This window comes from Eublepharis macularius, chromosome 2 (assembly GCF_028583425.1).
Source record: "Eublepharis macularius isolate TG4126 chromosome 2, MPM_Emac_v1.0, whole genome shotgun sequence".
NCBI classification, from domain to species: Eukaryota; Metazoa; Chordata; class Lepidosauria; order Squamata; family Eublepharidae; genus Eublepharis; species Eublepharis macularius.
In genome coordinates this window covers 120,862,584-120,876,559 of record NC_072791.1, presented here as the reverse complement: position 1 = coordinate 120,876,559, position 13,976 = coordinate 120,862,584, and the positions used below count along the sequence as shown (strand labels likewise).

General features: G+C 39.3%; 1 protein-coding gene and 1 non-coding gene across 2 annotated transcripts; both read right to left on the bottom strand.

Annotated features, from left to right (window-relative positions):
- Positions 1-452: 452 nt before the first annotated feature.
- On the bottom strand, positions 453-13,775 carry EIF4G2 (eukaryotic translation initiation factor 4 gamma 2). Its single transcript, XM_054969987.1, has 21 exons — positions 13,603-13,775; positions 12,734-12,799; positions 10,906-11,031; positions 9,892-9,994; positions 9,052-9,183; positions 8,897-8,963; positions 8,651-8,802; positions 7,152-7,262; positions 6,667-6,750; positions 6,483-6,581; positions 5,621-5,762; positions 5,372-5,532; positions 5,027-5,140; positions 4,404-4,529; positions 3,707-3,811; positions 3,408-3,623; positions 2,892-3,150; positions 2,502-2,706; positions 2,036-2,247; positions 1,551-1,672; positions 453-1,259 (listed from the first exon to the last, which is right to left on the bottom strand). The coding sequence occupies exons 1-21, from the start codon at positions 13,773-13,775 to the stop codon at positions 1,194-1,196; spliced, it is 2,841 nt and encodes a 946-aa protein (XP_054825962.1). The 3' UTR covers positions 453-1,193.
- Positions 4,804-4,987, bottom strand: LOC129325380 (small nucleolar RNA SNORD97). The gene has a single exon (XR_008596626.1). It is a non-coding gene; the product is annotated as a small nucleolar RNA SNORD97 (small nucleolar RNA).
- Positions 13,776-13,976: the final 201 nt, after the last annotated feature.

The window sequence follows — 13,976 nt, the reverse complement described above, 5'->3', positions numbered from 1 at the left end:
TAAAGTGGCATTGAAGCTTGACCATTATAGTTATTTTAAAGACTCACACTTTTGGTTTGCTTCAGGATACCACAGATGTGTTTTGGATTTCTTTGGATACTGTGATTTTGCCTAATAAAGAATTGCCTATTTCCCACTCATCAGGCAGATGCCTCTGGACCCCACAAACAGCTTATAAGTCAAGACAAACTTAGCTTACAGGCAGCTGAAAAGAATACTCATGATTTTGAGGCACAAATACTCAATGACATTTAGCATTATTCACAATCAGAATGCACCAAGAACATCTGCAGCAGTTTAGCCCCCAACCACAAAGCAGATCTGTCTATACAATTCGCAAGTGTTCAGTGTGCAGCTTAGGACAACCTGCTACTTTTTTGGGTGGCTTAAAAAACCGAACACCACTACCACACACTTTCAGAAAAAAAGCAATTTCAAAACAGATATTCAAGTATCACAATGTTTATTGATAGATACAAGTATATAAAATCAGGGCATGAACATGTCTTGATAAATTAAGTAGACTTAATTTCAATACTATTAATAGGAACCAATTCAGTTTCTCACCATTTTGTTTCACACCCACAAAGACCACTTCCAAGGGCATTTATCCACCTCTTCAAACTGATCATTTTTGTGCAAGTAAACCATGTTTCGTTTAAAAGACTTGTGCACTTGCCCAGGCTCAAAGATATTAAAATCTAGCACATAAAGCCCATTACTAGAGGTAGAAATACAGGCAATATACTATTACGGCAACCACCATCGATTACAGTTAAGGATTTTCTGTAACAACCAAATGGATAATCAAATATTGCAACAACTCAAGTATTACACTGAGCAAAGTGCATTTCTACAGTATTCAGTGTTGCTATTCAGTTTTCTAACGAACAGCCTATGGTAACTGGCATCAAAGAAGATCCTTACACAGACTGCTTCTGAACTTATGATGTAATTATTGCATGCTGCTAATACACTGTTATCTAAACATTAAAGATACTCTAAAATATTTTATGGTAGACTATGATTAAGACATACTACAAAAACCCTTATGCAGAAGCAAGTCCTACTGACCTACTGCTGCTTTAAATATTGTGAAAACATTACAGCGGAATGAGTTTTCGCAGTGGTTAGGTCAAATGCAGTTACATCATAGCAACAGTATGTTTGCACAATTTAAGGCTTTGGCTGGTTTAGTCAGCTTCTTCTTCAGATTCTTCCTCCTCAGCAGTTTCCAGCCAGGTCAGCCACTGGTTTACCTGCAATTAGGCAATCACAAGAGTCAAAAGATGTGAGAAGTGGTATATTTCATGTCCATACAATATGTGAGAGGCCATTCTTCAAAACGTAACATACACATTTTGTCAGTGGTTTAATTTAAGCTCTTGCCACTGTAACAGATTTATGGCGTTGAAGTATTTGAAGCATTTTCAATGGACTTAGTCCTCAAACATTACAGAAGTCATATTACTTCCAAGAGTCTATAATACTACTGAGACAACTGTAACAGCATGTTAATGACAGCAATGTTTTGGAGAGTTTTTTTTTACCTGGAACAAAGCTTTGCCCTTCCCTGGAAACTCCTGAGTAATATCTTCTTTCCATGCCAGAAAAGCTTCTTCTTCAATGATTTCCATATCATAGAAATGAACAAAGAAGCGCAGTAACATGCCTAAAACGACAAACAGGTACAGCAATCTTATTCTGTACATCATCTTCTGTAACATCAATACAGGAATAAGAAGCTACCCTGATTTACTGAAAAAATTGCTGACAACTGTTTACAACTATTAACCTTAGAAATGAAGTGTAGCATGCTACCTATATAAAGCTGCATGTTGCCCACATTGCACACAAACATTCATCACCTCCTAGAAAAGTTTAGAAAAGTTATCGGTCTCTATATTGAAAAGGGTGCTATTTTCCTGTTTGAATCTACCTCTTCTCCTCCTCCAAGTGATGTAAATCTAATCTACTTCATTTCACATGGGATGGGGGCAGGGGAGAGGAGAATTACAGAGAGGGTTAGTCCTACCTTTTGGGAAGTTGTTGTTGTAGCAGTGTACTTGGAGTGCATACAAGGCACTCACTTGTAGATCAACATGGTCATGAAGGAACTTCTGCATTACTGGCTTAAAAGAAAGAAGCAGCTGTTTTTCTTGCTCTAGCTGCTCTTTAGAAGGAGCAGATGAAGAATCTGGTTCATCATTAGGTGGGTTTACTTCACTAGAAATATACTGCAAGAAACTGAAAGAACAATTGGAACTGGAACAGCTGTATGGGTTTGGCTGAACTGATTATATCTATAATATATTCTTCCAGCTAAAGAATAGACAGACCCAGGCCTAAAAAGGAGAACATCATCACATATCTGGAAGTAAGATCACAACTGGAACAGACTTTTGTAAAACCATACTTGTAAACACAGCCACTAAAGGCATACTTAGAACTGCTCATTTGATTCTCAGCAAAACTAATTCAAACCACTTAAGATATCTTACCTGGTCATCAAAATATTAACAAATCCCTTATCTACATGAAGTTTTGGTGAAATGTTGTCTTTAATCCATTTATAGATAGCTTGAGGGGATGGATCCAACTTGATTTGCTTTAACAGCTCCTTTTCCAGTTTCAGAAGTGGAAACAAGAAGCTAAGTCCTTTCCCTTCCAAGATCTCCAGCATACGATCCTTATTCTGGTCAATCTCTGCAACAGAAAAAGTTATAGTATATAATGTTTTACTATACCTACTTTATCTGACAAAAGGGATGAGAGACTTCCCTGCCTTTCTAATGGTTTGAATTATAAAGCTATTATCCTCAAACAGAAACACATATACTTAAAAAAAGGGTTCCAATTGTATTCAAAACATCAGTATTGTGTTCTCTTACCTGGCAGCATCTTCTGCATATTGACTTTGCTCAGCTGAAAGAGTTCTGTTAACCATTCACGGTCCTGCAGCTTAGCTAGTTGTTGAAGGCAAAGCAAGAAGAGTGGGAAATGGGTGCCACTTTCCAATGGTAGAGCTAGTTCTGAAATGCTCACTAGTTCAGAAATTATGGCACGGGCTGCAAACTGTGCTAGGTAAGATTTTACTAGAGGGATGTCCACCTCCAGTTTAGGACACTGGTCTAATACATTTAGGAATGCCTGAGGGAAGAAAAAGAGAAATAATCAAATACCTAGCATTCACTGAATTAGATACTCATATAAAATTTCGAAGAGTCTCTAAATAAAAAGAAGTATGTCTAAGATTTGAAACAGCTAAATAATACTAATTAAACAGGAAAAGATTATGATTGTCTATCAAGATGTTTCTACACGATTCAATTGTATTAATACTAAATACAATTCAAATACACTTTAAACAGAAAACTAAACCATGGTAACATATTTGCGTCCAGTACCTGCATGAAACTATCACTAGTGGCTATTCCTTCCTGCTTAAGTAAACTGATCAGTGCACTTGCTTTCTCTTTATCTTCATCCGATCGATCTAGTGATTGAAGTATTATTTTGCTTAGCATCTCAGGAAGAAAGTGTTTTGGTGCCCTCATTTCTCTCACACTGTTGACAGCATCATTGGCATTTCCATTGTTCAGGTACTCGGTCACAACAGTTTCCTGGAATAGGAAAAATGTTACTACTTCCCAAAATTAAGCAGCTACTGCAGTTTAATTCTTATAATGGCTTAAACAGAACTTACTGTTAACTTCAGCAATTCTTCCTTAGAAGGTGGTGGTTTCTTAATTGTCTTTGCAGGTTTCTCCTGGATAAGTGGTGGATTTGTCTTGAGACCAAGCTGAGGTGGCTTGAAGAATGAAAGTTCTCATTAAAAGATGAAGTAGCATGAAAGTGTATTACTTACAGGCTCAAGAATTTGGACTTACAGTTTTGGTTCATTACTCAAAATACTTTAGAAAAACATTTCTTATACAGCTGAGCATTCAACAGTAGAACAGTTAAGTATCTGGAGTTGAAACCCTCTAGCCTAGAGGCTAAAAGCAACAATATAATGTTCAACCATAGGTAAAAATCCCAGTAGTTGATTTCTTCTGTTTAAGGTTGCCACTTTTTCTACAAAGAAAGCCAACCTCATCCTACATGTTTATTTGGAAGCAAGTCACACCAAGTTCATGTGGACCTATGACTTAGCAGACATATCTCTATAGGATTCCAGAGTTTTCCCTAAATATGTGTCCTCCTCAATTCTTACAGAAAGCACCTTCAGATGAGTGCATCTTAAGAGAAAGAATTCAGAATGCCTATTCAGTGAAATGAATACGCTGCAAATCGCTCCCACACCTATGCATATAATGCATTAACTTTTGCATATTCCACCCAAAATCAAACTAGAACTACAACTACTTAGTTGTTTAAATGCTAATTTATGAAATATTTACCTGTCCCAAAGGTGGTGTTTGAGTTCGTGGTGGCTGTGCACTGGGAGGAATCATAGTTATCTGGGGCTGAAGCTTTGGCACTTGGTTTTTGTTGATAAGGAAAGATTGAGCAGGCCTCAGGCTAATCTGTGAATACATTATAAGGAGCCAAGAGGTTAGAATTTTCAACAAGTATCAGCTGCTGCAGCTTTTACATTATCTAAACCTTGGTAACAGTTTCTCTGTAATAATAACTATTAAATAAATTAAAGTTATTTAATTAAATAAAATAAACAATTAAATAAACAGCATGACTAAATCATCATTTATGAATAGATATTATTAGAATCCTTTACCCCCCAAGCAGGTTAACTGAAACTTTATGAAGAACTACATTCACTGCTCCTTTTGATGAACTTTACTGCCCTCATATCTCATAATCTTGCTCATAGGACACTGGAGACTCCAGAGGAAGGGAGGGCAGAAGAGGGAAAGGAAGGAAAAAAAGATCTGAGAGAAAAGCAGTGAAAAACAGAGAGGGAAGGTAAGCTAGAGTCCCAGCACTGGTCCTCATAATAACGCGTCTTTTTATAATCATTGGGCATTCTGTTTAGAACCAAGTCTGTTTGGAGTTAAGTGTATACCTCATCTGCATTGAGCTGTCCTTTCTTAGAAAACCGTGGTGGCATATCCTTGGACTGTCCTTGTTGCTGGGATAGAAGTCCCTGATTCTGATTATGGTACAGCTGGCTTTGTCCCTGTTTTCAAGAGGGAAAGTGGCAAGAAAAGCACTAGTTTAATGTTAAAGAAAACATTATTTCTAGTAGTTTTGGTGTCTGAAAAAGGGAGCTCTGACTGTCAAAACCTTACACCCTGAAAATCTTATTGGCCTCTAAGGTGCCACTGGACTCGAATCCTATTATTTCTAGTCGTCTGCCTAGAGGAGCAAAAGACTGGCTAGTACTTCTACTTTCACCAAGGCCACTTACCGGATTTTTCAAAAAGGATTTGCCTAGTTCTCCAAACTGAGACTGAGCAGGAGGCATGAGATGTCCCCCATGGCCATTGAAAAGTTGATTTGACCGATGTCGCCCCATGGTAGGTGAAAATCTGTCTTGAATAACTCCTGGACCAGTACCAATTCCGCTACCTGTTTAAAAGTCAAGCCAGAATCTTAACTCAGGTATTTTTAGTATCTTATGACAATAGCTTGTCACTTACTAAAATAAATGAATTACCAGGCATTTGTCCAAACATATCAGCAAGCCCTCCAAGTGGGTCCCTGTCAAGTTTCATCCTGGGTGGCATAAACGGTCCCTCCAGAAAGAAGTCACTTCTCATCCCTTGAGACATAGGAGGCGGAATAAAAACTCCCAGATCCTTAAAAACAAATGTTAAATTGTATAAAGCAGCTGATCTAAACCATACTGAAATTCTTATTTATTTTATATTTATATTTCAATTTACATACCGCCCATCCCCAGGGGCTCTGGGCGGTGAACAGTTTAAAATCAATAAAAACAAGAAAACAACAAAATCAAAATACAAAACAATAATGAAATAAATTAACCAAGTGAGAACCCCACCCCCACCCCGAAGGTGGGAGGCCGACATGGCACCACCCCCTTCAACCACCGAATGCCTGGCGGAACAGCTCTGTCTTACAGGCCCGGTGGAACGATGATATGTCCCACTGGGCCCGGGTCTCCATTGACAGAGCGTTCCACCAGGCTGGGGCCAGGACTGAAAAGGCCCTAGCCCTGGTTGAAGCGAGGCGGGCTTCCTTAGGGCTGGGGACCACCAGTAAACATTTATCCGCTGATCGAAGCCATCTCCGGGGAACATACAGGGAGAGGCAGTCCCGAAGATATGCCGGTCCCAACCTGCTCAGGGCTTTAAAGGCAAGAACCAATACCTTAATCAGTATCAATATCTTAATTAAAACTGTAAATAAACAAACTCCAAAGACGCGCAGTTATTGAACCAAAAAGCTAAATATTTGGATTTTTTCCTCACTGCCATAGAGGGCCTGAAATCATAGACAGAGGGGACAGCACAAGTATTTTAAATAATTAAGTATCTGTTCAACTGAATACATACTTTCACTGCATCTTGACGGATTTGATTGATAGTCTTTGGTCCATTGTCAAGAAAAGCTTTGCGAGGAACCCAATGGTGTTCTCTCAACTCCACAGTATCCTTCAATCACAAAAGAAATAGCACATCAAGATCAGAGCTTAGGCGAGCATACGAGATTAACAAAATATGCAGTTTATGTTCCTACCTGCAGCAGGAAACGAATCCTTGCCGGCAATTCCTTACTCATCATCAAGGAGCGCATACGGGCAAAGTACTGATCCATTAAGGACTGAGGAAGGAGAAAATTTCCAGGTGGAAGATTTAGAGCCCATAGAGCTGAGAAACAAGCATGCATGCTATTCTCTTTGCACAGCATTGTGGAAGTTCAATGGATTCTTTTACTTAAAATTCTATGTAGGACTGAAGCATGTTTATTCCAGCCCGTTTCCTTTGGTAGTTTACAGTCGTGCTATAATAATCATAAGCTACTAGGAAGACAGCATTTAAGAAACCATTTTTCTCCTATATAAAAAAGCCCCCAAACTTTAGGATACTGAAGGACAGGCATAGGCATGCACCTAACTATAAAGAAAACCATCCTTCTTTAAGTACTCAGCACCTTCTCACATGCATACTACCACTCTTGCACTGATATAGGACTCTCATAGCTGTGATACCCACTTTACTTACCTTAGCTTTTGCATGATCTAGTCTAGGTCCTACTGTCCTCATTATCTGACAGAGGCACTCCAAATCCTCTCCCATATCTTTGAGTTGGACTCTCTTCTTCTTTTCCAAAAGCTGAATATTTAAAATTAAGAAATGCTTCCATTAACAAAACATTTTTGGTGCTGTTTTAGTTTGAATTATAAAATTTCACTATTTCTAAATCCCTTCAAAGTCAACTAGGTTACAGGTTTTAACATTTTATAGCATCTTAAGGATACTTTAATTTATATGCTGGGAAATATTGGAATTCCGTAAGTACTCATGGGCATTCTCTATGAGAATAATGAACAGTAGTAAGTAGGGCTGTGCACGGGTGGGGAGATTCGGTATTCCCGCTCCGGAATACCCCCAAATCCGAAGTGGCAAGGCACTTCGGATTCGGAAATTGCTTCAGTATGCTCCATGAGGATTCGGAGCATACTGAAGCGAGAGGGGGAAACTCCCCACCACCACCACCCACCCTCACTGAGGCAACCCCTCTACCCCCCACTTCCCTGGGGAGACCCCTCCACCCCCCACCCAATTACCTGGCAGCGGGAGGGTCATCAGCTGGGCGGCAGGCTGCCGAGATGCGCCGGCGGCACGGTGGCCATTTGAGGGGCAAGAAGGGCTTTCTCCGCCTCCTCCGGCCCTTCCTGCCCTTCAAATGGCCGCCATGCCACCGGCGCTTGCAAGCAGCGGTGGAGGCCTTTAAACAAGCCCCGAAGCTTTCCGAATGCTTCGGAAAGCTTTGCTTCAGTATTCTGAAGCGGGGCCAGCATGCTGGCCCCGCTTTGGGAATATGGAAGCTTGCCGAAATCGGATCCGCTTCGGGGATCTTTACCCGAAGCGAAACCAGAATAGCACAGCCCTAGTAGTAAGCATCTCTGAAGGACAGCTTGTCCTCCACTATCTCCAGTCATAGGATGTTTGAACTTAATAACTGCACTTATATATCGCTCTTCTTAATAGATTAGTGCCCCACTCAGAGCAGTGAACAAGTTGGGTGTTATTATTATCCCCAAAATACAGCTGGGGCTGAGAGGAGTGGCTTACACAAGGCCACCTACTGAGCTCATGGCAGTCGTGGGATTTGAACAAGTACAGAGCTGATTCTCAGCCAAACCACTTAACCACTGTTAAGTGGTTTGGTCATATACTTAATTCATATAGGTCAATAAATAGCAAAGACTGGTATGTCTGACAAATGCCTTGCTTGGACTGTGCATACCCTTAAACATGATTTAGAACCTTCTGCAATGTATCCAATGGCTTGTCTGCTGAAGAACACCTATTTGGAAAGGATACTCTGAAGGCAGGAAATTTGAGAACCAGTGGCCTAAGCAACCTTCTGTACTAAATTCACGTTCACTTGATCTTTATTACCAGATTCAACTTAAGGTATACATTGTCAAGTAATAATTAATATTTAGTGATTTAAGTATTTCTGTAGTTTACATGAAGCTAAAAATACCACTTACTGTTTTGATGCACTTATGAAGGATAGATTCATGAATAAGATCAAGCTTGCCAAGCTCTCCAATGAATTTGATGTTTCCCAGCATCTTGATCTTAGCAATGGCTCTCTGTTCCTCCTCCTCGGGGAGGAGGGGGCCGTCATGCTTATCATAGACTATGTGCAAGGGAGGGAAAAAAACACTTGTTACTTTGCATATGTCATATAATGGAACTATAACTTATAACTGTAAAAGAAACTGGAATCTTACTATCAACATTTCTGGTGCGGTTTTCAAATTCATCTTGAAGTTTAGAAATTAAGAGGCGTCTGAATGTCTAGAAGAAAGAAGTGCACTGATTAAAATTGCATCTTTCTGCAGCAGTCATTATCACAGTAACTTTAAAGCAAGGTTTAGACACTCACTGTGCTTTGCTTCTGTCCTGGATGACTCTCTGCTGATGGGCCATCAAAGTTGGGTGCATCTTCTGCCAGTCGCAGACATAGTTGAGCATATAGCGAGCTATATTTTGGCTCTTCAAGGGCTTTGTCTACGATCTAAAGAGAATTTGCGAATATGATTAGAAGCAGCAAAATCTAACTGATTTTTGTGGCAAACACCACACTTCTTAAATAGCAAAGATAAAAACTTCTGCTTTCGAAAACCTCCTATACTCTGTTCCAACAACACAGGTGCTCTTGAACTCAGGAACACATATGGTTGCCTTATTTCAACAAGTGCTTATTTCAAGAAGCCTTATTTCACAAAGTACTTGTTACAAAAGCCATCACAAGACCATTCTATTAACCAAATCCCAATATTCTAATCATAGAATAAATTGTACTGACATAGCTGCAGTAGAATTCTAAATGCCAGGTAGTCTACCGCAAGTTTTAAAAAAAAACCTTCACAGGAACAAACACATCTTGTTCTATCTCCATCCAATAGCTTTAGGAATGCATCCAAGCATTTATGGCCATCAGAAAAAGGGCCACATCATAAAACTGACAACAAAGAATTACAAAATTACATGTTAACTATGTTGTTCACTAATTTCACTTCAGTATCTTTCAAGGAGATTCATTTATTTTAGAGCTCATTGGTTTTACTCAGTATGTATCTGCTATGATGCAGTGGTACAACTATCACTATAGCGCGCGCGCGCGCGCACACACACACACGAACCAGTGTAGCAGTTCATACTCATCCAACCCTTAACTAGAAAATGTAACAATTAAGAAGTTTCTCAGTATATTTTCCCTTACCAGCAGTATGATCCCCTTTAGGATGAGCTTAGACTCTACACCCACATTGAGGAGCTCAAGGCATAGCTTGTCAAACTTTTCAGGAGTAAGCTTATTTAATATGCTAAAGAGAACAAAAAAATAAGTGTAAGACTCATTTAAGTCAAGATTCAGAATGTTCACCTAGCTTACTTTATCCTTCTAAATTTGTCATAGCCATTCCTACCACTAAATACAAGTGCCCCTTTTAGCTTTTCCTTAGAGGAAGAATATTTTAATTGTATTTTGTTGTGGTAAAAGTTGGACACAAACAGGCTGAGCAAATATGGTTGTCCATCAGGGAAATAAGTAGACTATGGTCCAGTTTCCACACACAAGTGGGAAATATGCCTGTCTGGTTGGGATCAAAACATCACACAAAAGCAGGCAGTTTCCATTATTTAGGCTAGAGAGCCTAAATAATGAATGATTCAGATGCAAGAAAATTTAAGGCTAGAGGAAGGTCAGGCCAGAAATGAGGACTGATGTAGAAGCAGGGCAAAAATGGAAAGATGGAAAGTAGAACTGGCACTGTGGACAACTGGTAGAAATGAAGAGACTAAGCAGGCTTAGAAATAGTGGAGATAGTCTATTGCTCCAGCCTTGCATCAAGCTTATACAAAACAACCACCTTGTTTTTGCTGCCTAGCTTGCACTGCAGGAGCAGTGGTGGGGGTTTACCAATCACCTGGAGGTCCACAGTATACAGCTGGTGAGCTGTATGTAGTATGGTTAAATCACAAGTTCGTGCAGGACTAGTCTAAATTTGAATTCAGTCAATTGTGGCTTTTCAGTGCAACCATAATAAGACTTTGGTGTGAGTAAAGCCATGGAGTAAACTTCAATAAAATACCCTTAATAAGGTATTGTGGGCCAAAAATGTGTGTACAGAAAAAGCAAAATTTCTCAATGTTAACTAATCAATAAATTATTTCTAGCAAGGATTTACTGTTAGAAGGCAGACTTGGTTAAAATATTCTACTATTTGTAACTTACCCTCTCACTTTCCTGAAGATTGCATCGTGTCGTTCTTTGTCATTTGCGGAGTCGTCATCTCGTCTAGTGCTTCGTGAAGGAATCCATTTCTGAGCGTTTTGCCCTGGGGTTTTCCCCAGGAACTCGCTTCATTTTAGAACACAAAAAAATCAGAAATTAGAACCCCATAGCATGTTCCCATATAAACTCAAGATCCTCAAGAATATTTCAGTAGCTGAATTTTCATTTATCCACTCTTTAGGAGTTATCAATTCTACTAACTTAACATGATCATTTGTTTACTTATTAATACTTTGCCTTTCTCCCCAACTTAAAATCAAAGTGGCTTATACCACTCTCTTCTCTTTTTACCCTCATAACTGTGTTTGGCATTCTCTTGTAAGAGCATGTGTCTTTTAAGATTTTTTAATTTCAGGGTGTATTTAATTAAGGCAACGAAGTTTGAAACAAATGTTGGTTGTCAATATTACTATATAAGAGGTTTCCTGGATTAACTAATCTGTTGCTGTATAATGAATTTATTGCATTATTCGCCACTTGGCATATTTTAGCCACTTTGAAACTATTGAAAAAGGTGGGGTTTAAGTATTTTAAATATGTAAAGTTAATTAAATGCTTTTACATCTCAAACTTAGTGCCAGTATAATTTTTTGTAATAGGAATCTGAATTAAATCTGATGCCATTTGTTTACAAAGTAATCTGAAGTCAAAGTGAACAGTAAAATGCTCAAATCCACAGAAAGCATTCATTCAGATTAGTGAAAGCCAATGTAGATAGAGAGGTCCTGCAGAACTTCTCCAAACTTGGTGAACAAGAAATGATGGTGCACATGAGATCCAATTCAAGCATACAATGAATCACAATGGAGAAAAATTGTATGAGAGGATGACTTTAACTGGTGACAACCAACCAGCAAAGAGCTCTTGGGGCTATAGTGGACAACTTTAATCAAAACATTGTGTGCAACAGCAGTGAAAATGATAAACTGCATGCTAAGGTCTATTAGGAACGTATCACAAATGAACTGCCCAAACCATCATGCCCTCATATATTGTCTGACTACATCTGGAATACATTATACAGTTTTTGTTACAGCAAAATGCTAGCATAGTGTACCGGCTGGAACGCTGGACTATGATCTGGGAAGATTCAGATTTGAATCCCCACTCTGCCATGGAGCTTACTAGCTGACCTTGATTCAGCCACACACTCTCTCAGCCTAACCTACCTCAAAGGGAGATTGCAAGGATAAAATGGAGAAGGGAAGAATGATGTAAGCTACTTTGGACCTCCACCAGGGAAAAAAGGGGGTGTAAATATCTAAAACCACGAAGTATATCTCGCCAGAAAAGACACAAAGAACTGCAAAATTATCAAGGAGCTGGAACGACCTCTTAAGTTTGTAAATTTATACATGATATGAGGAACTTGGACAGAACATAATACCAGAACCTGAAGTCACCTCAAGTGACTGGCAGCAAATTTAAGACAAATAAGAAGCATTTCTCCATCCAATGTGTAATTAACTTATAGAATTCACTGTCACAAGATGCAGCCTACACTCCTTTAATAAAATACTACACAAATTCATGGAGAGAAGGTTTAGAGATGGCTATTAGCTATGACAATGAAGTTGAACATTCATGTTCAAAAGAAGAGTGCCAAAGCACAAAGAAACTGTTGCCTTTTCTTTGCTTGTGGGCTTCCCAGACTCAATTAGCTGATCACTGAGAAAAAGAACACTGGATGAGACAGACCTTTCAATCTAATCCAGCAGGCTTTTACATTCTCATACAATACAGTATTTAAAGCTGTATGCAGATTTACCTGTTGCCGGCAGTCTTGGGATAGTGCTGAGGTGCACCCCTACCTCCTCCTCCGCCCGAAGAAGCACTATTGAGAACAAAAATCCTGTTAAAAAGAGCTTCCAAGGAGCAAGTGTAGGTTGTACATAGTTACTAAATGGCATGTGATCACCCACAGCAAGTAACAATTACTGATAGGTAACAAGGCAAGTGAGACACGTGCTAGATTTCACTCTTAAAAGAAATGCTTCACACAAATACAAGGGACACAGGCTACTAAGGGTTTTTTGACACGCCAGTAAACGTCATAGACCTCCTTTGCACTCTTTTATAAACTTAGTATTATAACCAGGATGAAAACAAACCAGAACACCACTGCATTAGCAGATTTACATCCTGGTTCTAAGAGCACTTCTAACACTTGCACTATGCAAGCAAATCATCATCTTGTGTGATGGCACTTCTGGAGCCTTGTGGCATACTATGTGCTTGTGCCCTTTCATGTCAATGTGATTCCTGATACACAGGTATAGTAGTCACTTGTTTGTTCATACTACTCTGTGGGCTATGGGTCTTGTCCTTTGCTACTCATATCTTCAAGCACTCTTCATATTTTATGGTTTCAAAACCAGGGTGGGGGCAGCACCTCTGGAAGCAAATCTGCCCACAACTGATTTGTACATGGCTTTACATTGCACAATGTGCACTCAAGAGTTGCTGCACCAGCACACCACAATAACTTATTATGTGATGCTACACATAATTGATCACATTTCCTTTGCATCACCAGTAGCTGATAAAGGGCTGTTGGGTTACAGATCAGCACATCTGCCCCTTTAAGGGCTTTGTTTTCATCCATTTTACTATGAAGAAACATGTTCTTAGAGATACCTGAAACGAGAAGCACCCCCTTCTGCAATCGCACTCTCCACTTTGGCGGCTTGGCAATGAAGAATCTTCAAAAGAATAATAAACTGACAGGATAGGGAAAAACAAAACCTAGGAGGCAATCGAGAATTTGTATAGTAAGTGTTTGACTGCCAAAACTCAACTTGCCAAACCATTTAAGCGTCACAATCTAAACCATCAGTGTTAGTACCTTCCCAGCTAATTTAAGTCTATAACTCTGTGGGCTCTCTATGATCTGCTAGAGAACCATTTACTTTCCAACTGATATTCTCCTCATGATGTTAATTCAAAGTAGTAATAGAAGGACTGAAAATGTCATAGGTTTATTGAAACCACAAATCCTGATTGTGTGACCC